General features: G+C 37.4%; 1 protein-coding gene across 6 annotated transcripts in view; it reads left to right on the top strand.

Annotated features, from left to right (window-relative positions):
• The window catches only part of SLF2 (SMC5-SMC6 complex localization factor 2), a 42,327-nt gene extending 19,362 nt beyond the window's left edge, over positions 1 to 22,965 (top strand). For 2 of the 6 annotated variants that reach the window (XM_070432488.1, XM_070432486.1), the window contains exons 10-21: positions 2,804 to 2,879; positions 3,646 to 3,787; positions 5,031 to 5,102; positions 5,687 to 5,789; positions 6,840 to 7,016; positions 8,621 to 8,718; positions 9,298 to 9,385; positions 11,223 to 11,354; positions 11,772 to 11,849; positions 15,581 to 15,667; positions 17,670 to 17,738; positions 19,662 to 22,965. In XM_070432488.1, coding sequence (XP_070288589.1) covers positions 2,804 to 2,879; positions 3,646 to 3,787; positions 5,031 to 5,102; positions 5,687 to 5,789; positions 6,840 to 7,016; positions 8,621 to 8,718; positions 9,298 to 9,385; positions 11,223 to 11,354; positions 11,772 to 11,849; positions 15,581 to 15,667; positions 17,670 to 17,738; positions 19,662 to 19,697 — 1,158 coding nt within the window. In that variant the 3' untranslated portion in view covers positions 19,698 to 22,965. Of the gene's footprint in view, positions 1 to 2,803; positions 2,880 to 3,645; positions 3,788 to 5,030; positions 5,103 to 5,686; positions 5,790 to 6,839; positions 7,017 to 8,620; positions 8,729 to 9,297; positions 9,386 to 11,222; positions 11,355 to 11,771; positions 11,850 to 15,580; positions 15,668 to 17,669; positions 17,739 to 19,661 lie in introns of those variants that run through there. The other 4 variants (XR_011473555.1, XM_070432489.1, XM_070432490.1 and 1 more) reach the window with 4 other exon arrangements.
• Positions 22,966 to 27,080: the final 4,115 nt, after the last annotated feature.

Here is a 27,080-nt window from a genome sequence, read left to right as displayed (position 1 = left end):
AGAATCTTATATTTGGCAAGAACTAGATATTCCAGTACAGGCTTTTATTCATTTTTTCATAAAGCTGGCAATTTTGAGTGCCAGCTCTGCCAGGTAGTGAAGAGAGAATAACAATGAAAAAGGTGTTTCTGATCTCATGAAATCCACATTCTAGTATAGAGGAGACAGGCAATAAATGAGTGTGTGCACATTTGTAGGTATATCACATGGTAAGTTCTATGAAGAAAAAATAGGCTAAAGAAAGTTTGATTTTTCTATGTATGTTATATATATGGTATCAGTAAGGCCTTACTGATAAGGTGAGGTCTGAGTAAAGACTTGAAGAAGGTGGTGAACTGAGCCTTGTCACTATGTGAGAGAAGAGCATTCTAGACAAAGAGAATAACAGGTGGGGCAGACTATGGGGCAGAAGCATTTGCTTCCAGTAACTGACTACTTAGACCCCAGTAATTTTTTAACAGTCCTAATTAAATAAAAAAATGTCTTCCTACGGTTTTTATCTAGTGGTACTAAGTATCTTTTCTACAGCTTCCCAGAATTTGCTTCATCTGTCTTTACAGTACTTCGGTTATTTTTATTTATTGATTTTGAGAGAGAGAGAGAGAGAGAGAGAGAGAGAGAGAGAGAAACATCGATGAGTTGTTCCACTTATTTATGCAATCATTGGTTGATTCTTGCATGTGCCCTGACTGGGAGTCCAACTGGCAACCTTGGTGTATAGGGACGACACTCTAACCAGCTGAGCTACCCAGCCAGGGCCCTTGAGTTATTTTTAAATAACTATCAGGACTGTCCTCTCTCCACAGTAAACATTCTGCAGTCACTAAATTTCCAGTCTCTTTACTGATCATCTTTCTGATAGACCTTTAGCTTGTCAATGTCACTCATAAAGTATTTTTCCCCTCCCTATATAAATGGACCTATGCTTCAGATAAGGTCTTTCTTACTAGCAGTTTCTAGCAAGCTTTTTACCTATCTACTCTACCCACATATTTCTATTTATTACAATTCAGAATTTTATTTGCTCTCATGACAGGCCTCTATTCTCTAATTATGTAATACATATTTTCTTAAACTTATAAGTAAGACTTTGCATTTAGCTTATGTTAATTTTCATCTTCTTGATGTGTGCCCATCATTATGACCTTTTTAAAACCCTAATGATAGCATACAAGCATATCTTTGTGTAAGCAGTTTTTTTGTTTGTTTTTTGTGTGTAAGCAGTTTTTTATATTCTTCATATTTATTCTTTGAAAACCAAACTAATAATTATTTTTTAAGCACTTTTTCTGTGTCTCACTTCTCCTTTCCAATTCCAAATTCATTTTTCATGATAGACCGACCAATTTACAAGTTTTTAAAAATAAATGTCAGAATTCATTTTAAATGTCTTTTTTAAAATTATTATTGTTATTTAAGAGGGAGAGAGAGATAGAAACATCAATTATTAGAATTGTCAATCAGCTGCCTCCCACAAGCCCCCAGGGGGATCGAACCCACAATCCAGGCATGTGCCCTGACTGGGAATCGAACTGTAACCTCAGGTTCATAGGTCGACACCCAACCACTGAGCCATGCTGACCGGGCTCAGAATTCATTTTAATGCTATAGTCCTAATTAATATTTTGTAAATTTAATTGTGAAAATGTTTTACATCTTTGTGATCTAAATGTAGTAGACCAGAAAGACAGTTTACTATTTATTTTTTTTTTTACTGTTTTCAGAGGAAATTCACGTGGGTTTTTGTTTTGTTTTTTAAATATGTTTTTATTAATTTTAGAGACAGAGAGGAAGGAGGAGTTTTAAACTTGTGCTTTTATTCCCAAAGAATTATCTTGTAAAATTTTATTAATTACATGACTCTGCATATAAATTCATGTGTAAAAAGGCCAACTAGGTCAAAGTGCAAGGACAGCCGTGGCTGGGTGGCTCAGTTAGTTGGATTATGGTCCCGTATAGGTTCTATACCTTGTCAGAGCACATACCTAGGTTATGGGTTCAATCCCTGGTCGAGGTGCATATAGGAGGCAACCAATTGATGTTTCTCACATCAATGTTTCTCTCTTTCCCTCTAAGATATCATTATAAACATAACCTCTGGTGAGGATTGAAAAAAAAAAAGTACAAAGACAATAGCTTTGCATAAATTACTAAATTATTTTTTAAATTTTCCCAAAGTACACTCACACTGGCCATACTACCTGTTTCCTAGTACACTTCTGAACACTGAATATTATCAATATTTTCAGTCTTCACCGATCTTGAAGTCAACTAATGACATCTTGTTATTTTTCTTTGTATTTCATTGATTATTGGTGATACTGAACATCTTTTTAAAAGTACGTTGGTATGTCAATTTGCATATTTGTATCTTTTCAAGTATTTTTACTAGTTCTTGGTTTGATGATTTTGCCTGTGAAGTGATCAAGCTGTCAGCCTTTTCCTTTATGGTTTTTGGGTTTTGTGGCATGATATGAACTCAAAAATTATTTTATAGTTTCAAATGTTGTATTTGTCTTACTATAAATGAAGTTTTTAAAAATAACATGTGAGAATGGAAAAGGCCCTGACTTCAGAATGAGACCTGGATTTAAATTCCAGCTGCTCATGTATTATGTTGGGTGGGGTATTTTAATCTCTCCGAGCCTATTTGCTCCTATGTGTGATGTATGACCACTTCATAAGGTTTTTATAAGTATTAAATGAAATGCACATAAAACACCTGTTGTATATGTGGCTGGCAAATAGTAAATGCTTATATTTTCTTTCTTCTCCTTAATACTCTTATCATTCATCTACTTAGATGATGTCAGTTCATACAGACTGTATTGTGTCCGTGCAGATTTTAAGTACATTGATGGAAATAACAATTAGAAATGGTGAGTATATAATGGTAATTAGCAGTATGAATTATTGGTTGATGTGTACCTGGTCTTTTTCGTATTGCTGAAAATTACTAGTAGGATATTTGGGAATATAGAATAAAAATTATTTTTGTAATCTAAAAATGAAATGAAACTCCAATCAAAAATGAGTGTCTGCATTTTTCTAGTTGTATAAGATGTTGCAAGTGGCAGCCCTTACCTAATATTTACCAAGTCATGGCTTACTGTGCTAGGTAAGTAGAAATAGTTGCAAGTTTATTTATTTAGTCAATTAACTTTAATTGGCTCTTGGTGAGCAACAGTATTATACTGATTGTGCACTGAGGCAATTGATAGTGTCTATTGCAAAAGTGTGACAATTGCTTTTTCAAAACCTTTGAGATCTCTTGTAATGAAACAAGCATTGTGATCTAGCTGTCTTACTTGTTTTGAGGATTGTGACACATAGGCATTGGTGATGGTAAAATCACCCTGTGCTAATAGTAGTGGTATTTTACCGTTGTTATTTCTATCTTTTCAAATGTGTTGCTTTTATCCATCACTCTCAGATACTTTGTTCATAAATATCATTTCTTTCATATTTATTTGAAAATTTGTAATTTTTATATGATCATTCTAAACAACTATATTGTTAACATATCATTACCAGTTGTCATTATATAGAATCACTATAATAATCCATATTTCACATGCAGACTGTCACCTTGCAACTGTGAGTTTGTGAACTCAGGATTTGAGATAAAATATTTTCTTCTACTAGATACCTTCAGTGATTCACCAGTTTGGCCTTGGATCCCATCATTGTCTGATATAGCAGCTGTGTTTTTCAATATGGGAATTGATTTTAGATTTTTGTTTCCTCTGGAGAATCTTCAGCCAGACTTTAATGAAGATAATCTAGTGTAAGTTTTCTTTTCATAATTAATGCCAAAAACATTCTTTTAAACAATTTTTATATAAGAATAGTTAATAGTCATTCTTTTAATAACTTTAATATCCATTCTTGATTTTTTAAAAAAATCTCTCAAAGTTGAAATGGATCTTGAATTAGATACATGAACCTCTGTCTTCAGCTAAAGCCATCATCATGTTTAACAAAGGAAAATAGAAACTTTTTTTAAAATTCAAAAACACAGTAATAATATTTTACCTGTTTTCTGTTTTGCTCTCCCTTTGTTCTAACCAAAATATCTGCTTGTTCTTTCTCTAAATTAGCCATTGTTGCATTGGCTCTTCCTCATGCAGACCCCTCAGTTCCATCCTTAGTGTTTCTCTGTCAAAATATTACCTGTCTTACTTATTGAAACACTATTTAAAAGAGCAAAAGACAGTCCATTTATTGGGGACAGATTATGGTACATTAATAATAATCATCACAACTACTAAAACGTATTGCTTAGTATGTTCAAAGCATGGTTCTAAGGTCTTAATATGTAGTATTTCATTTAATAATCACTACAACTATTAGTATTTTCATTCCCATATTGCTGGTAAGTAAGGCATAGAAACATATTAAGTAACTTGCCCAAGGTGTATAGCTAGGAAGGGACACAGGACTACCAAGCAGATATTTAAAAAATAAAAAGTGCCCTGACTGGTTTGGCTCAGCGGATAGAGCGTTGGCCTGCGGACCCAGGGGTCCCGGGTTCGATTCCGGTCAAGGGCATGTACCTTGGTTGCGGGCACATTCCCAGTGGGGAGTGTGCAGGAGGCAGCTGATTGATGTTCCTCTCTCATCGATGTTTCTAACTCTCTATCCCTCTCCCTTCCTCTCTGTAAAAAATAAGTAAAATATATTTTTGAAAAATAAAAAGTTCTTCACATATGGAAGTATCTCTGTGATAAATATAAAGTGAAAAAAGAGTTGTGCAGAAAGAAGTATATAGTATGCTAACATTTATATTAAAGGTGTGAGGAGGTGAAATACTCATATTTATGTGTATATGCATAAAACACTTGTGGAAAAAAGGACTAAAATTAGTAATGATTGTGGGGAGGGGAGATGGGTGGCTGAAGGTCTAGACTGGGAGTATAATTTTCACAGCACACTGTATCTATATGCCTCTTGACTTTTTAATTAGATTAAACAAGAAAATATTATCTTTTTTTAAATCACCTAAAGGTATGCTTTTTTATTGATTTTAGAGAGTGGAAGAGAAAAACATCTATCAGTTGCCTCTCGTACATGCCCTGCCAGGGATGGAACCCTCAGCCTAGGCATGTGCCCTGACCAGGAATCAAAGCTCCAACCTTTTGATGTACAGGATGATGCTCCAGCCAACTGAGCCACCCAGTCAGATCTTTTGAATGCCAAGTTCATGTGTCTCCTCTTCACTTACCTCAACCAAAATTGGGGGCTTACAGTTGTTTCTTTATATTGCTGTGGCAGTTTCTTTAAGTCATAGGAGGCTTTTAAATACTAAGAGTTCTTTGTAGTCAGAGCCATCATCTACATAACTCTCTGACACCAAAAGCAATGAGGATAGTGCCTTATAATAAGTAGTTGTTCAAGGAAAAACTAATGCATAGAGATAGAGATCAAATTAGTTAGTATTTACCTGGAGTGAGAGAAAGTAGATTGACTTGCATCTGGCATGAAGGGACTTTTAGGGGTAATGGAAATGTCCTATTTCTTGATTCGGATGGTGATTACACTAGCATATATATTTATCAAAACTTAAAATGGGCATATTCCTTTTATTGTATGCAAATTATGCCTCAATAAAATATACATTTTTGATGTTATATTTCTTATAATTATATTGTACCTAATTTCGTTTTGCTTTATTCACTTTCGATAGTTCTGAAACACAAATGACATTGGGGGGAAAAGGAAGTGAAGATTCATCTTGTAAGCCGATTTTTTCAACTCTTCCTGAAACCAACATTTTAAATGTGGTTAAGGTAAGTAAAACACTTATGTGTGTCTTAACAGAGAGCTGGAACCATTTACTTTGGTGGTTAATAGTTTTAAAAGAAAATCGGTAGTGTTTTACCAGGTGATTTCCAGTCTCTGAAATTTCTTAGCAATAATCTTTGTTTTAAAGATTATTTTTGCTGTTTTTATTTTGATTTTTAATATTAGGAGTGAAAGGGATGATCAGAGTATATATTTAACATAGTTCTAGGAATACTTTACTAAGAAGCTTTTTGAAACTAATATCTTTAAAACCAATAATTTTTTAGAATTCAGATGTATGAAGAAAAAATATTACAATGTAACTCAGTGACTAAGAATAACAGTGTTAAAACATTTTTAGTGGTTGGATCAAATCAATGATATTACGCTATTAAGAAAATCTTGAGCCCTAGCTGGTTTGGCTCAGCGGACTGAAGGGTCCCAGGTTCGATTCTGGTCAAGAGCACATGCCCAGATTTCGGGCTTGATCCCCAGTAGGGGGCGTGCAGGAGGCAGCCGATCAATGATTCTCTGTCATTGTTATCTCTTGCTTCCTCTCCCTTCCTCTCTGAAATCAATAAAAATATATTTTTTTAAAAAAAGAAAGAAGCCCTGACTGGTTTGGCTCAGTGGATAGAGCGTCGGCCTGCGGACCAAAGGGTCCCGGGTTCGATCCCGGTCAAGGGCATGTGCCTTGGTTGCGGGCACATCCCCAGTAGAGGGTGTGCGGGAGGCAGCTGATCGATGTTTCTCGTTCATCGATGTTTCTAACTCTCTATCTCTCTCCCTTCCTCTCTGTAAAAAATCAATAAAATATATATTAAAAAAAAAAAAAAGAAAGAAAAAGGAAAATCTTGAAAATGAGAAAATAAGGAAGAAAATACTTAATCCTATCACCTAATTCAACTACTAGCATGAGTATTTTTTTTCCCTAGGCAGCTAATGTTTTGTTTTCTACACAATTCTCTTTTGCATTTTTTATTTAAAAGTTCTTATTTTAAACTATTTAAGTAAAATTTATCTCAAGTAGCTTTGTCTCTGCATTTGTGTCAAAGTTTCTAGGCTTATGTACATCAATACATCCAGAAGGTTACCAGGATCACGAAATAATGTTACTGATTTTAATGTTATTTAAAATGAGTTTGGAAAAACAGCTGAAGCAGATTCCTCTAGTGGACTTTCAAAGTCTCCTGATAAACCTGATGAAAAACATCAGAGATTGGAACACAAAGGTAATATTATTTAAAAGTTTAGTATTGGTTTTCTTGTGTAACATCACAATTTGACTTTCACAGTGTATGCAGAATAGTTTCTAAGCTCAGTTAAGATCTTGGGCAGATGAAAAATAAACTGAGGAAGGGACTGTCTTTGCTGGGACTGTATTATTTAAATTCATTACAACTGAATCATCTCTAAAACTATTTTTTCCACATATCTACCCCCGCCCAGCCCCAATGTCTTTATTGGGGAATTACTGTGGGCCAAGCATTAATGTAGATGCTAGAGATACATCTGTGAAAAAAGACAAAGCCCTTGCCGAACCGGTTTGGCTCAGTGGATAGAGCGTTGGCCTGCGGACTGAGGAGTCCCGGGTTCGATTCCGGTCAAGAGCATGTACCTTGGTTGCGGGCACATCCCCACTGGGGGGCGTGCAGGAGGCAGCTGATTGATGTTTCTCTCTCATCAATGTTTCTAACTCTGTATCCCTCTCCCTTTTTCTCTGTAAAAAAATCAATAAAATGTATTTTTAAAAAAATAATAATGCTATGCTTTATAGAAAAAAAAAAAAAAAAGACAAAGCCCTTGACCTCATGGTAGTTTTACCCTAGTCAGAGGGTTATATAATAAATAAAGTTGCCCTAGCTGGTTTGGCTCAGTGGATAGAGCGTCGGCCTGCGGACTGAAGGGTTGTGGGCTGGATTCCAATCCAGGGCACATGCAGGAAGCAGCCGATCAATGATTCTCTCTCATCATTGATGTTTCTATCTATCCCTCTCCCTTCCTCTCTGAAATCAAAATATATTTTTTTTTTAAAAAAAAATAAATAAATAAAAAGTAAATGTAGATTATAATATTATATCAAGTTATAATAGGGCTACAAATAAAGCAAAACATGAGTATAGAGAGTAGCAAGGCAGTCAAGGAATGCCTTTCTAAGTGACCTTTGAGCAGAGACCAAAAAGAAATGATGAAGTGAGTTATACATACAAAAATATAAGTTGAACTTCTGCAGCCATATTGAGGCTAAACATGCATAATTTTTGTTAGACTTTTAAAAATTATGTTTTTCAAGCTTTTTGGTGGAAAACTTCAAAGAAGTGTAAAAATAGAAGAAAGTATAACGAACCCCTAACTACCTATCACCCAGCTTTGTTATTATCAAGACATTATCTTGTCTCATCTGTTATCCTCCCCCCATATTTCTTTACCCTACTCAGGGATTATTTTGAAGCAATTCTCTTAGACTTTAAATACTGGAATAGCGAAGGATCCTTAGAATGCAAGAAATCCCAGGTCCAGGAAGATGTACAGTCTTGTACAACTCTCATTATACGCCTTTGGGAACTGATATTTGTATTCAAATCACTTTATTCTTCCAAGAAGGAAATTTAAGTACATATAGATAGGTATCTGTTCAGTCTGTTCTAGAGTTTAAGATAAAATTGAACCTGTGTACTATGTACATTTTAGCAGGTTCTAGACTCCATGCTGTTTCTAAAAATGAGTGCTCTTTTCATTATAATGCTTCCATTATGGCAAGATCATTGTAGATGATCTGTTGGATATTTGATTCCACTGTCCTGTTTGAAAAATCTTGCTCATTCTTTGTTTTCAGGTGCCTGAACTCTGTTTGGCCATAAATGAACTCTCCAGTCATCCCCACAACCTTCTGTGGTTGGTACAGCTGGTCCCTAACTGGACATCCCGTGGAAGGTATTGAAAAGTGAGAATTAAACATTTAAAAATGTATAGTGTTACCTAGCCGATGTGGCTCAGCAGTTGAGGATCGATCTATGAACCAAGAGATTACGGTTCCATTCCCAGTCAGGGCAATTGCCTTGGTTTCGGGCTCGCCCCCCAGTTGAGGGTGTGTAGGAGGCAGCCGATCAATGATTCTCATCATTGATGTGTGTGTGTGTCTCTCTCTCCCTCTCCCTTCCTCTCTGAAATCAATAAAAATATATTTTAAAATGTATAATGTTTACATTAATAACAATGCTTTTGGGACCTTTATTTCTTTTTATCATACCTTAAGTGTTAGATCTGAGTCTTTTATTTCATATTCAGCTCTGGGAAAATGTATTCACAGCCCGATTCTGATAAGGCAACTCTAACTTTATGTACAAATATTTTACATGAAACTTTTACTATTCTATTAAAGCTTATATGTTCTTATATAGCCTTCTCTTGATTAGCTATATTTTCAATTAGCAGGACTAGAAGAACTTTTGGCTCATTCATCTGCTTCTCAAACAGTATTGATTAAAATACATTCTAAAATTGTAATTCCAGGCAACTGAGACAGTGCCTCAGCCTAGTGATTATTTCAAAGCTTTTGGATGAGAAACGTGAAGATATCCCTAACACCAATAATCTACAGGTATAGGTAACATTTTTGTATTCCTTTAATAAATGGAAGAAGTAGTAAAGTGTAGGGAAAATTGATGGATCCTGAGTCAAAAGTCCTGGGATTAGATCTCAACTCTCAGACATAATACTATTCATGTAATCTTTAGGATGATACTTAATTAATGAGATTGTTTCTTCATCTGTGAAATGGAGATGGTATCACACCCTCTACCATCTCCATAGGACTGTTGTGGACATTTAGATCAGCGATCGCCAACCTTTTGGACCTTATGGACCACCAGTGGTCCGCAGACCACTGGTTGGCCACCGCTGCTCCAAAGGTTTCCTTAAATCAGCGGTTGCTAACCTTTCGGAACTCACAGACCACCGGTTGACAACCACTAATTTAGATGAAATAGTATATAAAATCTGCTGGGAAAATCATAATGTGTTATATATGATGTCATTTATTAAATTAATGCATCAAGGTTAGCAATTTTATCACAAAATCAGAAATTGCAAAACTATCTATACTAATAAAAGCCTAGGTGGTCATCATGCCCTCATGTCCTCACGATCCATCACCAGGGTGGGCGGTGCTTGAGGCTGCTTGCACTGCACGGGACCGCGGGGGCAGGACCCCCAGCTCCAGCCTACCTCTTTTGGGCAGTCGATCGTGGGGCTCCCGCACTGTGAGAGGGCACAGGCCAGGCTGGGGAACAACCTCCCCTCCCCTCAGTGCACGAATTTTGTGCACCGGGCCACTAGTTGTACATTAATTGCATCTTATACCTGTTTTAATATTAGTCTTTAAATTGTAGAGCTTAAATCAGGGGTCCTCAAACTTTTTAAACAGGCGGCCAGTTCACTGTCCCTCAGACCGTTGGAGGGCCAGACTATAGTTTAAAAAAAAACTATGAACAAATTCCTATGCACACTGCACATATCTTATTTTGAAGTAAAAAAACAAAACGGGAACAAATACAGTATTTGTATTTGCATGTGGCCCGCGGGCCTTAGTTTGAGGACCCCTGGCTTAAATGTTGTTGCCCTTCAGTACTTATTCAGTAGTAAATATTCACATAGATACACGAGTGTGTATAAACATGTCCTAGGCAAGTTCCACTCTGAGAAGTCCTGAAGGCTTTTTTCAAACATTAATAGTACTAATGGGACTACTCATAGTTATATTTGAAAACTCAACATAGAACCGGATTTAGATGTAGTGTTCTTGTTTGAATTGCAGTTTGGTACAAGATAATCTGGGGGTAGAGGGGGATGAATTAGAGACTCTGCCCTTGAAAACATAACCTAAGTCATTGAAACAAACAAAAAAATAACCATTGTGGTACAGTGTAGTAAGAGCAGTGATAGAAGTGTGCACAAGGTGCTATGGGACAGAGATTAAAAGAAACAGCTGCATTGGTGGAGTTGAGGTAGATTTGATTCCAGATACTTGGGGACCACTTCTGAGTCACCAGGGTCATTATCAAATATCTCTCAGTCCTTTCAGTGATATTTACTGCCTTCAAAAGGGAATTCTTTTAAAAATTCAGTGACTTCTACTCACAGAGAGATTCAGTTTTACTGACTTTCAAATAATTTCACAGAAAATACACTCTTTGATCTCTATTATAATGCCATTTGGTCTCCTCCTTAAGCTTTTATCCTCAATTACAAGCACTAATCTTTAATTTAAAATCCCTTTTAAGCAATTGAGGACTTTAAAATAGAAGAGAAATTGTTATTAGTTAAAGGGCCAAAAATAGAGAAGTCAAAATGAACAGAGGACACACTAAAAAAAAAAAAATAGCCTGAGAAAGAACAACTGTATTGCTTAATATTACTCAATGTCTTTCTTTTGATAGATATCAGTCCTACATCGGTATCTTGTACAAATGAAGCCTTCTGATTTATTGAAGAAAATGGTCTTGAAGAAAAGAGCTGAACAACCAAATGGCATCATTGATGACAGTCTTCATTTGGAACTTGAAAAGCAGGTATCTGAAGATAGAGCATCTCAAAAAGAATACATATGAGCATGACTGATGCCACCTTGCTAACCATAGACTGATACAGCATAGGCATTTAGAGACTACTATGAAGTGAATGTTACTATCACAAAATTCTTCAGTAAACTTGAGAGTTGAGGTTGAGGTTAAAAAAGGATGGTTATTGGTAATTTAATACTGGGAATATTTTTTTGTAGCCCTTTACTTGGGCAGTTGTGAAGTAAAATGAATGCACTTGCGTTAAAAATCAGAAAGCCTGGGTTAAATGCATGGCTTTTTCGTACTTACTCAATTTACTTTAGCAAATCCTTAATCTTTCCTGGGCAGCTTTCCCAATGTGTAAACTAGAGTGATATCTATGCTAGCTAATTTCATGGGTGTTCATTTTATTCATTTCTCTAATAGGCATATTACCTGACCTACATTCTTCTTCATTTAGTTGGTGAAGTTAGTTGTTCCCATTCTTTTTCTTCTGGACAACGGGTAAGTAGTTTTGAATAGTTTTTTTTGTTATTTTTAATAAATGTCACTATTGATGGAATGAATGAATGAACATTCTTTTTTAATTGTATTAAACTAATTGGGTGACATTGGTTAATGAGATAAGTTTTGCCCAGCTGGTGTGGCTCAGAGGTTGAGCATCAACCAATGAACCAAGAGGTCACAGTTTCGATCCCCAGTCAGGGCACATGCCCAGGTTTTGGGCTTGATCCCCAGTAGGGAGCGTGAAAGAGGCAGCCGGTAGATGTTTCTATCTCATTGATGTTCCTATCTCTCCCTCTCCCTCTACAAATCAATAAAAACATTTTTTAAAAAGATTATATAAGTTTTAAGTGTACAGTTCTATAATACATCATCTATATATTGCATTGTGTGTTCACCACCCAAAGTCAGATCTTCTGTCACCACATATTTGAACCCCTTTAACCTTCTTCTACCTCACTCCACCTCCATTCTCCTCTGGTAACCACCATACTGTTGTCTGTGTCTATGAGTTTTTTGTTTGTTTTGTTTGTCCATTTGTTGCTTTCTGTTTTATATCTCCATGAATGAAATTATGTGGTTCTTATATTTTTCTGTGTGACTTATTTTGCTTGGCATGATCCATCCATGTTGTCCCAAATGGCAGTATTTCATCTTTTCTTATGGCTGAGTAATATTCCATTGTATATGTGTACCACATCTTCTTTATCCAATCATCCATCGAAGGACACTTAGGTTGTTCCCATGTCTTGGCCACCATGTGAACATAGGAGTTCATATATCTTTACAAATAACTGTTTTCAGATTTTTTGGGTAGATATCCAAAAGAGTGATTGCTTGGTCATATGATAGTTCTATTCTAATTTGGGGGGAAACCTCCATACTGTTTTCCATGTACCAATTTATGAAAATTCTTTTGTAGGAGAAAATTTAGTAAAAGTTAAGCTTGGATTTGCTGTATAACAGTTATTTTCAACCTTTTTCATCTTATGGCACATATAAACTAATTAATAAAATTCTGTGTCACACCAAATATATATATTTTTGCCAGCCTAACCAAACAAATAGGTACAATTTTGATTCATTCATGGCTATTATTGTGTTGGATATCGTCACTTTTTTTTATTTGATACTCTAAGGGAAAAGCAGTCAGTGCCCCTAACTAAATAGTCAGGTATTGCATGTTTTAAAAATTCTTATGGTAGCCCTAACTGGTTTGGCTCAGTGGATAGAGCGTCAGCCTGCGGACTCAAGGGTCCCAGGTTCGATTCCAGTCAAGGGCATGTACCTTGGTTGCGGGCACATCCCCAGTAGGGAGTGTGCAGGAGGCAGCTGATCGATGTTTCTCTCTCATCGATGTTTCTAACTATCCCTCTCCCTTCCTCTCTGTAAAAAATCAATAAAATATATTTTAAAAAGTAAAAATAATCATTCTCCCCTTTAAAAAAAAATTCTTATGGTACACTGGTTGAAAAAGCGCTGCTTTAAGATATAAGCACTTCTAAAAACTATATAATTTCAAAACCTTTATTGAATATTATATTTTTGTGATTACACACAGTACTAATATGGATATGCTTATTCATATGTCTCTACCAACCTATGCAAGCATTTTTGTAAATTCGTAGAATTGCTAGATCAAAGGTTATAAATTTTTCAAATTTTAATTATTTAAAATAGCTATTATCACATTTCCCTCCTAAAAAGTAACCATTTAGCCCTGGCTGGTATGGCCCAGTTGGTTGGGCTTTATCCCATACACCAAAAGGTTGCCAGTTCAGTTCCTAATCAGCGCACATGCAAGGGCTTGGGACTCCATCCCCAGTGGGGGGCATGCAGGAGGCTGTTGATTGATGTCTTGCTCTCACATCAATGTTTCCCTCTCCCTTTCTCTTTAAAAGTCAATTTAAAAATTTTTTTAAATACATTTTTATTGATTTCAGAGAGGAAAGGAGAAGGAGAGAGAGAGATAGAAACATCAATGATGAGAGAGAGTCATCAATTGGCTGCCTCCTGCATGCCCCCACTGGGGATCGAACCTGCAACCCCTGCATGTGCCCCGACCAGGAATTGAACCTCAACCTCCTGGTTCACAGGTCGACTCTCAACCACTGAGCCATGCCAGCCAGGCAAAAAAAAAGCAAAACTTTTTTAAAGTTTCTATTTACATTCTTACCTTAGTATATTCAACTTAAGTATATGTATGAGAGTGACTGTTTTGGACTATATACTTCTAAAACTTGAAAGACATTTAATTTTTCTTTTTTGCTCAATCCTTCTCCCTCTCTCCCCCCCCAACCGCCGCAACACCCTTGCCCACCAGAGCACCCCTGCCTGCTCTCTATGAGTCTGTCTTTATTTTGCTTGGTAGTTTAGTTTGTTTAACTTCCACATATGAGAGAAATCATACAGTATTTGTCTTTCTCTGACCGGCTTATTTCACTTAACATAATGTTCTCTAGGTCCATCCATGCTGTCCCGAAGGGTAAAAATTTTCTTCCTTTTTATGGTCCAGTAGTACGGTACGTTGTATAAATGTACCATAGCTGTTTTATCCACTCATCTACTGATGGACACTTGGGCTGCTTCCAAATCTTGGCTATTGTAAAGAATGCTGCAGTGAGCCCTAGCTGGTTCGGCTCAGTGGATAGAGCGTCGGCCTGCAGACTGAAGGGTCCTGGGTTCGATTCTGGTCAAGGGCACATACCCAGATTTCGGGCTCGGTCCCCAGTAGGGGGCATGCAGGAGACAGTCAGTCAGTGATTCCCTCTAATCATTGATGTTTCTATCTCTCTCTCCCTCTCCCTTTCTAAAATCAATAAAAATATATTTAAAAAAAAAAAAAGAATGTTGCAATGATCATAGGGGTGCATATATTTTTTTGAATTAGTGTTTCTGGTTTTTTCAGATAAATTCCCAGAAGTTGAATCACTGGGTGATAGGCAGATTCACTTTTAATTTTTGAGGTAATTCCATACTGCTTTCCACAGTGGCTGCACCAATCTGTATTCCCACCAACAGTGCACAAGGGTTCCCTTTTCCACATCCTCACCAACACTTGTTTATTGTTTATTCATGAAAGCCATTCTGACAGGTGTGAGGTGATATCTCATTGTGGTAAGACACTTAATTTTTCAAGAAACTACTATTAAAATAGTTTAAAGAGAAAAATTTGTTAGTTGTTACTTGAATATTTTATGAAAAAAATGTGTTAAAGGAAGGACTTTTAACACATTACATCACAGTCTGGGCTCTGGGATTAATTTCCATTAATGTGCTTCAATTCGTAGCAAAAAAACAACTTTTATTTTTGTGTATATCTTTTTTTTAATATATTTTTATTGATTTCAGAGAAGGGAGAGGGAGAGAGAGAAACATCAATGATGAAAGAGAATCATTGATCAGCTGCCATTTGCACACCCCACACTGGGGATGGAGCCTGCAACCCAGGCATGTGCCCTGACCAGGAATTGAACCATGACGTCCAGGTTCATAGGTCAATGCTGAACTACTGAGCCACACTGGCCAGGCTATTATTGTGTATATCTTTTTACATTAACCAGCAATAAACCATTGTGGCAGTTATTACTTCACTGATACGACTGCTGTTGTGTTGAGTGGTTAAATCAGAGATTGCTAACTGGAGAATGGTAAATTTTTAAATGCTTTTGAGTTTTAGTAATTTGTAATGCTTCAGAGTTGTTTTCATTCCTTGTGTTTGTTTTGCACAGAAACACTTTGTGCACCTCTGTGGGGCTTTGGAAAAGCATGTTAAGTGTGATATTAGGGAAGATGCAAGACTGTTTTATAGAACTAAGGTAAGTGTGCATTTCATTTTTTCACATGTTTTTTTGTTTGTTAAACATTGGTTACATTAATATTTGAGGAAGAGAAATTTTACTATGCTTTCTATTCTAAAATTCCTGACAGATGAGGAAAATTCTTCTATTAATGAAACTTATGTACAAGTTAAGACCTTTATGTTTAAGTAGACTTGAAGGATTAAAGCATTGTTTAAGTAAATATAAAAGTTTTAAAATGTTGGTTATAAAAGTTTGTTTTGTTCATAGAGAAGAAATAAGGTAGGTGTTATTCTTTGAATATTCCATTTAAGAATGTGTTAAAGGAAGAAGGACTCTTCAAATCTCTCAGTCCTACACATCAGCCAGTCTGAGCTCTAGGATGGAAATGATTTAGCAGTAAGCTTGCTAAGCTTTTTCCTTAAAGGTTTAGTATATTCAAAGAGTAAAAAAGCTAAGTATATGAGTATAGAGTTAGGAAAACAACTTTAGTATTAATAAAATTATTTGGCAATTTTTCCTGAAACACTAACTTAACACTTTTTAAAAAAAACTTTTTCTTCTAAGAATATTTTTATTCCAAATCATCTTTTAGCTTTTATAATGCAAAACTGATTCCTTTTGTCCCTGTGTTTGAATAGTCATTGAATGTTGACTATCTGCTTTGTAACTATATCTTACATTAATTGGCTGTAAAGGTTAGCCCATTTGGATTTAGTATCTGTATTTATTTTAGTAGATTTAAGTTAAATACAAAAATAAGCAACTAAGAAAGCTGTATCAGGTTGCAGGTTTTCAAATACATGTAGAGGATAGCCCTTTGGCCTAGAGTGGAAACTGTAGTTTCAGAAGCACACATTCTTTTGAATACTAACTAGAGTTACTGGCCCGTAGAACTCAGTGGTAGTGGCTACTGCTGACAGACATGGTAAAAGGAGACCACCCAAGGTTTTTCTTTTTTAAAGCCAAGGGCAGGACATAGATTGGTGCCAGGGCTCCTCTTACTTAAAGTGGAGAATAACATAGAGGCCTATGGAAATTGTTTAGGGGATGGCCCTGCTGAAGTAGTTGAGTTGAAATAGTTGAGAGCCTCTCTCCACAAGCCTCTAGGTAATTGTTTTAGAGAAACTGAATCTACTGAACTCTAAATGGAGGGCGGGGGCGGGGGGGGGGGGGGCGGGGGGGCGGAAGACCTTGCGCCCTGGCTGGTTTGGTTCAATGGATAAGAGCGTTGGCCTGCAGACTGAAGGGTCCCGGGTTCAATTCCAGTCAAGGGCACATGCCCGAGTTGCAGGCTCGAGTGGGGGGCGTGCAGGAGGCAGCTAATCAGTGATTCTCTCCCCTCATTGATGTTTCTCTCTCTCCCTCTCCTTTCCTCTCTGAAATCAAAAGTATATTTAAAAAAAAGATCTTGTAATTTACTTTATAAATTTGAAGTAGCTATAAAATTCCTGACTTGTTTAAAACATTTTTCTCAGGCTGTTATGTTCAAGACCTAATTGAGAATCTCTAGAGTGGTAGGAAAATTTAAGTTTTACATAAAAACTTGTTAAACCTCCAAATATAGGAATGTACCACGTATTTAAAGAAGCTTCATCATGTTGAAAGGAACAAATGACAGCCATTCTTTGTGGCCTTCAGACGTTCATATAGAAGCTGGTTATAGCCTAAGCCTAGAGCCCCAATAACAAAAACTCCCTGAGTGTTCAAAAGCCAGCAAGTTGAAAATGTGTGTGTCTTGAAGATAGGGAATATGTTTTTGTGGATGATCTTTTGTATCTAATTGGAAAATGGAGTCCTAAGTGTTCACTATTTTAGATTATGGTGATGAGTCTTATTAATCACTGATTTTAAAGCACCTCCAGAAGATGAGTAGTTTATTTTTTTATTTCTTGACAGAAATCAAATTGAGTTGTATGTAGGCCTATCACAATTATCAGATCTTTTGTATCAAGCCTTAAATTGATTTTAGGTGAGGATGTTTTGATCTGATCCTTTTCCCCTATTTGATATTTTTAAGGTAAAAGACTTGGTTGCCAGGATACATGGAAAATGGCAGGAAATTATCCAGAACTGTCGGCCTACTCAGGTGTCATTTTATTAAACAGTTTTATTTATTCTTAATAGTTTTGTTAACTGGTATTTCTTCATATTGTTTGAAAAAATATGACAGCACTTCTATGTATCTTAAGATAAACTGAAAACTCCAGTATAATAGTTTGGGGGTTTTTTTGTTTGCTTTATATTCATTAATTTATTTCAAGAAGTGTAAGTGCATCAAATGGAGGTTATTTCACAAGAAGCATTTTTCTTGACAGCTTAATTGAGATAAAATTCACATATCATACATTTCAGACATTTAAAATTTACAGTGGTTTTTAGTATATGTAGAGTTGTGCAGCCATCACCACAAACTAACTTTAGAACATTTTTGTTACTTAAAAAAAAAAAAAAAAAAAAATCCCATATCCACTAGCAGTCACTCCCATTCCCCAACCACTATTCCCATTCCACGAAGCCCTAGACAACTACAGACTTTCTGTCTGTATAGATTTGCCTGTTCTTTATATTTCATATAGATGAAATAATATACTATGGTATTTTATGACTGGCTTCTTTCACATAACATAATGTTAAGTGAATTCATGTTGTAGCATGCATGTTCTTCTATTGCCAAATAATATTCCACTGCATGGATGTATCACATTTTATTTAGCCACTTATTAGGTGGGCATTCGAGTTGTTTCTATTTCCTGGCTATCAAGAATAATGCTTTTATGCATATTTGTGTACAGGTTTTTGTGTGAACATATCTTCTCAAGTGAAAACATCTTGGGCATAAACCCAGGAGTAGAATTGCTGGGTCATATGGTAATTCTTTTAAGTGTTTTGAGGAACTGCCAGACTTTTCCAAAGTGGCTGCACCATTTTACATTCCCACCAGTCTATTTGAGGTTTCTAATTTCTCCCCATTCTGTCAACACTTGTTATCTGTTTTTTACTAAAGCTTAATGGCGGGTGGGAAGTAGAATCTCACTGTGGTTTTAATTTGTGTTTCTCTAATGACTAATAAGCATTTTTCATGTGTTTATTAGCCATTCATATAGCTTCTTCAGAGAAATGTCTGTTCAATTTCTTTGCCCATTTTTTAATTGAGTTTTTATCTTTATTATTGAATTGTAAGAATGCTCTTTATACTCTTAAATACAAATCCCTTAGTAGGTATAATTTGCAAAAATTTTCTCCCATTCTGTGTGTTGTCTTTTTATTGTCTTGATGGTATAGTTTGTAGAACAAAAGTTTTTAATTGTGACAAAGTCCAGTTTTATCTCTTTTTTCCTTTTATCTTTTTTTTTTTCCTTTTGTCATGTTTTTGGTGTCATCATATCTAAGGAGACTTTATTTAAGAGAGGTATTGTTTAAATACCTGCTATTAAGTTTGCCATCATGCTTGTTTACAAACGAACTTCTCAAATTTTAATGTGCATAAGCATCAACAAGGAATTTGTTGAAATGCAGATTTTTATTCATTGTCTGAAGTTAGACCTCAGATATTCTGCATTTCTACCAGGTTCTCAGGTATTGCCAGTGCTCCTGGTCCAGGGCCTAGGCGTTGCTTATATTTTTTATCAAAGTAACAGGAATACTGAATATTAATTAGGAAGCAATCTCACTATTTTATGACATTTTGACTCCTTTGTTGTTGGTGTCCCTCATAAGATATGCATGCCCTGTTAGAGAAGTCTTTGAGAAATCTTAATCTGAAATATCACCCTCTAAATGTGTGTGTTGGTGAAGAGAAATCATCTTGTACTTACTTTATACTTTTTAATTGTTAGAACACAAAATATGAAACTTGAATCTGATTATCATAAATTTTCAGAGAATTATATAATATTAAGATTTTATTTCTTTTGTTATTAAAACTCAATGATGATAATATGTGTTATAAAGATTAATTCATAATTTGGTTTTTCTTTATTCTGTTTTTTTCCCCTCTTCTATTTTCTAGGGGCAACTTCATGACTTCTGGGTTCCAGATTCTTAACAGGAGTTGCAACAGCAAATATATGAACCAAGAGAAATTCAATAAGAGCCTTTCCTAGAGGAGTATAAAGGGTTACTACAAAATCCAGCGGAATGTTAAGAAAATGGGCAGCAAGTGTGCCACTGGAATATCTAGTTTGAGGCTGGTAATAAAAGAAATTGCCATTTCTGAAACAGATATGAAACACAATCTGTTTAATTAAGGCAATTGGCCTTTTAAAAGAGTAGAATCCTATAACAGGCGGGAAGAGTAGAAGCAGCTTATAGTTGCATGTCTTATCTGCCCCTATTAACTAACTCCTCTGTTAAACAATAAGCCAGTGGTGTTGTTGTTTTTTTTGTTTGTTTGTTTGGGTTTGTTTTGTTTTTTATTGTATTTGTGGCACTTGGATAATCACATGAAATATGTAAGAAAAGATTTGGACCAATGTGAGAAGTTGTACATGGAAACCAAGACCAAGTTCTAGTTGGGTTTAATTTTCCCTTTTGGTTATTTTAAAACTTAATGGAAAAGCTTACAAATGAGTTTAGTAACAAAAAGGATAAATCTCTTGTAACTCCTACAAACCATATGAGGTTCCAATCTGAGCATTTTCCTTCACTAACTAAGATTATAAATCTGTTAGATTTTTTAAAATACATTTAAATGGTTGAGAAATAGAAGGTATATTGTCAGATCCCCTTAAGGGGCAAAGGTTAAGCTATAAAATAGTGGCTCTGTTTTCATGCCAAAACATTCATATGCAGTTTGTTTTAATTTCCAGTGCATTTTTTAAAATACTGGTTAAATCATAGAATCTTGGCTAAATCTTAGAATTCTGGCCCCTTAGTAGCCATATTACAGAGGTGTCTGTATTGTAAAAGCTTAAATATCTGGACATGTTTCCAAAACCTTATTTTCATGAGTATATAACCTTGGCAGAAACCTGAATGGTGTTTATTCCTTAGAACATTGCCACATGTGTTTGCACATACACGTGTGTTTGTGCTTGTATTTTAAAGTTGTTGCACTTAAAAACCACAGCTGCTCTAAATTCTTAAACACTGGAAAGCCACCCTTTGGTTTAAATGGTGGAGGGTTAGTAGAAATGCATATGCTGGTCTTAGCCCAAGGGCCCTTTGAAGCCCTTGGTAGTAATAGACGCTTATTAGCTCTGAAAAATTCTTTTGTTGACTGAGTGTCCCTTTTAGGAGGGTTTCTTTCATAAAAGAAAATGCCAACTTCTTTTTTTCTTTCAGTATTAACTTGGATGACATTGCTAGCTATCCTGAGCACTCTGAGGTCTCCAATTGTGGGGGGAAAGATGATGGGGAAGGGAATTGGACTTGATGTTTGTAGTTTGATAGAGGAGAAAATAAATTTTGGAAAATTAGCTTTCTACCTCTGAATTGAGGCTTAGGATTAAAAAACATTTTATCTTTAATTTATCATTTAAAATAGCATAAGTAACTTTTGAGCCCATGTCAAGCATTGAGCAGTTAGAGATTTTCTAGGGAAGACTAAGTAAATTCAGTTCCTAAGAACCCTGTCAGACCAACAAAAGTTTTATTCTGTATTGAGTTTACTGGTAAGAATATTAACTTGATACTACCTCTTAAGGGTATTGTTAGAAAATGCCACTTACGGTTAATGAGATAGATACAAAGAGTTATATTTGACAGAAGCTTGAAACTCTGGCATCTATCTGCCCAACAGTGGGGGCTTTCACTCTGTAATTTAATACTTTGTAGATACATTATTTGTGTGTAATTTTATAAGTGTTCATATTTTTCTCATTTTGCATTGTGTAAAGTGTACAAAATCTCAGAAGTATAAAATACTGCTTATATTGCTTGTAATTACAGTGTGTAAATATTTTCTAATGTGTACATTGATGGGGGGGACAAGTGGGTTATTCAGGTGTGTTTTTTTTTAAGTGACCCTTTTATATTGCAGTTTCAACAGGTAACTGCCCATCAAATTTAAAACCACTTTGATACATTTTTATTTAGCAGTTCCAATAAGAAAAGTCTCTATTTTTAATTATCTTTCTCCATTAGAGAAATATGCTTCATGTGTCCCTTTGAAATAAATGGCCAAACATTGGTTTGGACTCTTGTACTTGTGACTCTGGTAGACGTCTTCAGTCTCCAGGTCATATTTCAGTCAGTATTTGCATTCAGGTTCTCATAAAAATTGTGTGATTCTCTTTTAGCACAAGTAGCCCATGGTTTTTCTCCCAAATCAAGTACTACCCTTCTCTCTCTTGAGTCCCCTTGCTTTGTCTCCCTCCTGCTGTTGTTGCCCACCCAGTGAATGGGATGGTAGTGGGGGAGAAAATGTTCATTGCACAGAGAATGTCAGGCCAGTTTTGGGACTTGGCAAACAAAGCTTGCACTGAGTGGTGGTGTGTTTGGCAGTATTATTACTGTGCCAAAAAATCACCTTGTCTAATTTTCTGGATATGTATGTCAAACTTCCTACCCTTATTGCAAGCTAAAATTTAAGGTATTTGTAAGTGTTTATGCTTTTGTGTGTAACTGTTTGCCTTTTCTAAACTGCTTTTCTTGTTATCTGAAAATACAATTCTATTCGTTATATCATGTTAAGTGAAGATGCTCTCCATGCACAAAATGCATCTATGTAGCAGTAAAGTAACAGCATTTGTACATTTCTGTCTATCTCCTGGCGGCAGTGGTGCCTTTGTCACCTTTTGGAAGGTTGGCATTTTGTTTTTGTTTTGAGATACAAGTAATAGCTTGCTTTTGACTTCACAAATATCTCCCCAGATGTAAAAGAGAGAAAATGGTGTATTGTCATCCAGGCTCAGTTGGAACATTTGCATTTTTATTTCTGTCAAGCAAGTATAGTTGGTGGGGACTGGCCAGTAATAATGTGTCAAGTCTTTAAACCAAGAATAAGTTTTACATTTTCAAATAAAAACTTAAGAGTTGATCCATTAACAAGTGACTGAGTTTGAAAATTAGGGAAGGACTGTCCTGATTCGCCTCCACGGAGGCAAGATTAGGGTGCAGATGGCTGGGCATGTAGAGCATGATCTGTGGTTATTTATTACTTCTTAACAGTGTTGGTGCACCTCATAATCTGTGTGTTTCTTTTCCCTGGGCAGTCCTGTCAGCCAGTTAATCCACCAGCTCCTAGGCAGTTTACAAGGAGATACAGGTTTTCTTTCTCTTTCCTTTTTTTTTTTAAAGATTTATACTACATCTTGTTTAAAGTCCTATGAATGTATGTGTGTGTTATTAAAATGGCTTTTTCTCAGTTTGAACATGTGTTCAGTAATATTTGTTTGGGAGTGGGGATAGTTAAGTATCTGGAATGTCCTGTTTCTTCACCTGCCCCATTCCCTGCTTTTTAAACTGATTTCTTCTTTTTAATATATATATATATATATATATATATATATATATATATATATATATATATTATTGATTTCAGAGAGGAAGGGAAAGGGAGAGAGATAGAAACATCAATGATGAGAGAGAATCACTGATTGGCTGCTTCCTGCATGCCCCCCACTGGGGATTGAGCCCACAACCCAGGCATGTGCCCTTGACTGGAATCAAACCCAGGACCCTTCAGTCCTCAGGCCAACACTCTATCCACTGAACCAAACTGGCTAGGGCTTCTTTCTTCCTCTTGATTTGGATTCTCCAGGCAGTCTTTAGTTTGATGTCTCCTGTTTCTGGAATAAATACTTAAAAACATAGTTGTATGTAGTTCGCTTTTATATAACCAATTAATAATTTGCTATATACTTTGCAGTTAGGAATTCAGCAATCTCATTCTTACATTACCTCATTCACTATGTTCAACAACTGTTGAGTCCCTACCTACTACCTGCTAGGCACTCTTAGGATTCAGTGGTGAACAATAAACAGGGCTCTCATGAATCTTACCTTCTGGTATCCAGGTGAAAATACTTTATGTTATTGGGCAAAGAAAACTGGAAAACAATGCTCTTGGCCTGACACTCCTGTCCTAGAATCCAGGAGAAGCCATACAGTGTGGAGGCAGGGCAGGATCACTTCCAGCCTGCCAGGCAGATACAGCTCTGGATATATCAGCTGTGGGGACATTGGTTGGCACCACCTCACAGGAGTTACGAGGTCATAGAAGGGCTAAACATGGTTGCCAGGGGCCTTGGGTCTCAGTACCATGTTGATATTTCTCCCTTCTGACAGGCTAGTTAAAAGGAGACAGCCTGTAAGCATTTTCCTCTGACAGTGGAGGAGTGACAGCAAAGGCAAAAGCAGAGACATTGCCTAAGAACTGGGAGACGGCAGCACAGCCTTGTACAAGGTCCTTGCCCTTGCACTTAGTCCTGACCTCAAATCCCAGATTCACCAGGACAATTGTTTGATCCTTGGCAAGTTACTTCTCTGTGTCTTAGTTTCTTCATCTGCTAAAACGAATAATGAGTTTGTGAGGGCTAAATGAGCAAATGCATGAAAAATATTTAGCAAAGTCTTGGCATGTAGCAAGAACTCAATAAATGCTAACTGTTGTTAGTTAGCTCTAAGTTGAGGCTCTTCTCAGATGACAAAACTGGTCTTAAGGCACTTGGGCTTCATTGACATCTGAGCAAATACCTCTTGAAACTATGCATGCTCTATTCTTTCTGATCCAGTGAGCCCCAGGGGCTTCTCTGTCCAGCTCTGCCTCTGCTGGTAAAAAATTAAGGTGGTGACTTTTTAAAACCCAGCATGCTAAAGCCGAGAAAGGGGTGGTGGGTGGTGATTTCCCAGCATTTTGTGGACATGTCCTGACACTCCCTTTTCCTTGCTAACCATTCCCCAGGCTGGAGTCAAGAGAGGTCAAACCAGAAGGCCCAGCTTTGGGTCTGACTCCAAGACGACTGGCTGGGAGGAAAACTTAACAGGCAAAACAGGCTTCTGAGGCACTGTGGATCAGTAAGACGACAGCATTGTTGCACTGGTGACAGTCCCTGCTGAAGCAGCACCTCAGCTGTAATGTGGCCAAAGTAAAGATCACACCACCTAAAGGGAGAGAACTGGGCAAGCCAGAGGTGGAGATGGCAAAACAGGAACAGAAATGCTGCCACAGTGAACAGCAAGCAGAACAACTTGACTAGGCCAGAGTTGGGGTTTTTTTGCCTCAGGGAACCTCTGCTCAAGTTTCAGGAGTTCATACCTACCCCCTACACCGAGGATCCCTGCTACAGTGAGTAACTGCTCTGCCAAGCCGGGAGCCAAATGCTGGTGTGTAGGTGGCTGAGGACAACCGCACTACCCGCAGCCACTTCCCTTCAGCAGAGCTGGGGAGAACAGCCTAGCGAATACAAAACCTACATTTGCGTTCTGTTTGGGAAGTATACCAGGTGTTCAAATGGGATCCTCTCACAGCCACACTGTGAAACAGACAAGGTGGTGACTTTAAGGATGAGTAACAACCTGCTCAAAGAATGACCTACCTCCTGTGTCCCTGCCTGTGACACAAATTCATAGCTAGGTTAGGATTAATTTCTTGGTTTGCTTTCGAGTCTCTTCCGCTGTCCCTCTTCTTTTCATTCATATTTCATCAGCTTGATTTGCAAAAAGGAGTATTATCAATCACAGGGGCTTACTATAAAAAGTTTCATTAATCGCCATCACATCTGATCATTTCATTAGATTCAGAGATTGAAGTGGGAGGACAGCAGAGAGAAATACATTTTGGTCTGAATATTATCAGAGGTACTGAAGTATCTGCCCAACAACAGTGTAGCAAGTGCCATGCTGGAACTCAGCATTGTGATTTATAGTTCTGTTCAGATGAAAATGGTGAGGTGCTGAGTCTGCCATCGGAGCACCTTCGAGGAGAAAGGCTTGCCTCACATAGCATAGGTGAGTGGGATGTTGAACCTACCACCAAATCACTGGCCTCCTTGCCACCTCCTGAGGTCAAGTCGGCACTGAGTTCTGTGAGACCACGAGGAGATGTGTCCCTTAGCCCACTGGGCACCCCTGCAGTTTAATTTCTCTCCTATGGGGCTCACAGTTTTCCTGCCCCTCCTCCATTGTCACCCCAACCCACTTTCCCACAAGGACTGCAGATGTATTCTTCTTAGCCATGTCTTTCCCAGTCTTCCCAACTTGGACTTCCTTACTCAGCTCTTTCAGGATTTTCTTCTGTGGTCTTTTCCAAACTACTTGCTGACTTTTCCCTTCTATTACCTACTAGGAACCCTCCCATCTCATCAAATCAAACTCATCTTCCTCTCTCGTGCTCTTTCTCTTCTGCCTACTCCCCAATACAAACCTACACATTTCTGCCTTTGCTCTGGTGGTACCCCATTCAGGCTACCCTGTTCCCTTCTCGGGTTTTCCCAATCCTGATTGCTCCCTCTGTAAGCACAAGAAGAATTTCAAGGCAAGTTACTTAACTTCTTAGACCCTGTTTTCCCATCTTTAAAATAAGCTATTAATCCCTCAGAACGGAATGAATGCACAATTTAAAAAAAAAAAAAAAAAGCTGGGCACTCTGTAAATGTGTATGTACACTTTAAGCATTTCTCTCCAGCTACCTCCCCCTCCACATATACACACATCCTGTTGGCAGTGCTGGGGGAGGCGGGAGTGTGATGTGAGCCTGCTGTCTAGTCACACACAGCAGCCCAAACTATGAGATTGCACACGAGGAAGTGCCAAACTGAGCTCTGAGGAATTCAGAAAAAGAAGGATGATGTGTCTCCCTGGGTCCCTTAAGTTAAATAATGACAGAGCCTCTTGAATCTTCACCGGTTCTCAAGCCAGTGCTCATGCACCTGTTCCCCCACCCTCTGTCCCTCCAGAGCACAGACTCCTAGGCACATGCAAGAGTCAGTGACCTGTGTCCCTGGGACCCTCCTCATTTTGGTCCTGCTCTTGGGCCCATATCAATACTGTCATAGATGAGAGGGAGAGGATCAGGCCAGGTCATGGCTAGAGCTCAGGTTTGAGTCAAACCCTAGAGAGGTCTTTAACAGGCTCTGGGAAGAAGGCATGGCCTCAGTTGAGGGCAAACTGAAGGGCCCAAGATGGTGTGGGAGGACTATTCTAGTTGAATTAAAGGAGGTGGGGAGTTGATTCTGAGGGGGCTTCCTAGATTGCTACTGATGAAGGTGACTGAGCTTAGGAAGGACAGGACATTTCATTGCCTAGGAGGGGTTCACTGAGAGATCTGGAGTGAGAAAGATGCCCGAGGTGAGCTGAAAGGAAGGCAGGTGTGACCCAGCCCCTGAGGAGGTACACCCCAGTTAAGATTTGGTTGAGCGGATAGGTACAAATAATGCTTGTGGCTTATCCCCAAAACCAGCATTTTCTGTGTGCACTTCTGGTCAAGCTGTTGCTTCATCCCTCCAGACCTGACCTTCACCCACCCAGACGTTCGACTGACAGACCA

This window comes from Myotis yumanensis, unplaced genomic scaffold, assembly GCF_028538775.1.
Source record: "Myotis yumanensis isolate MYYU_CA2020_CCGP unplaced genomic scaffold, mMyoYum1.0.hap1 SCAF_13, whole genome shotgun sequence".
NCBI lineage: Eukaryota > Metazoa > Chordata > Mammalia > Chiroptera > Vespertilionidae > Myotis > Myotis yumanensis.
Note: the sequence above shows the minus strand (reverse complement) of the source record. Positions and strands in the feature narration are given on the sequence as shown.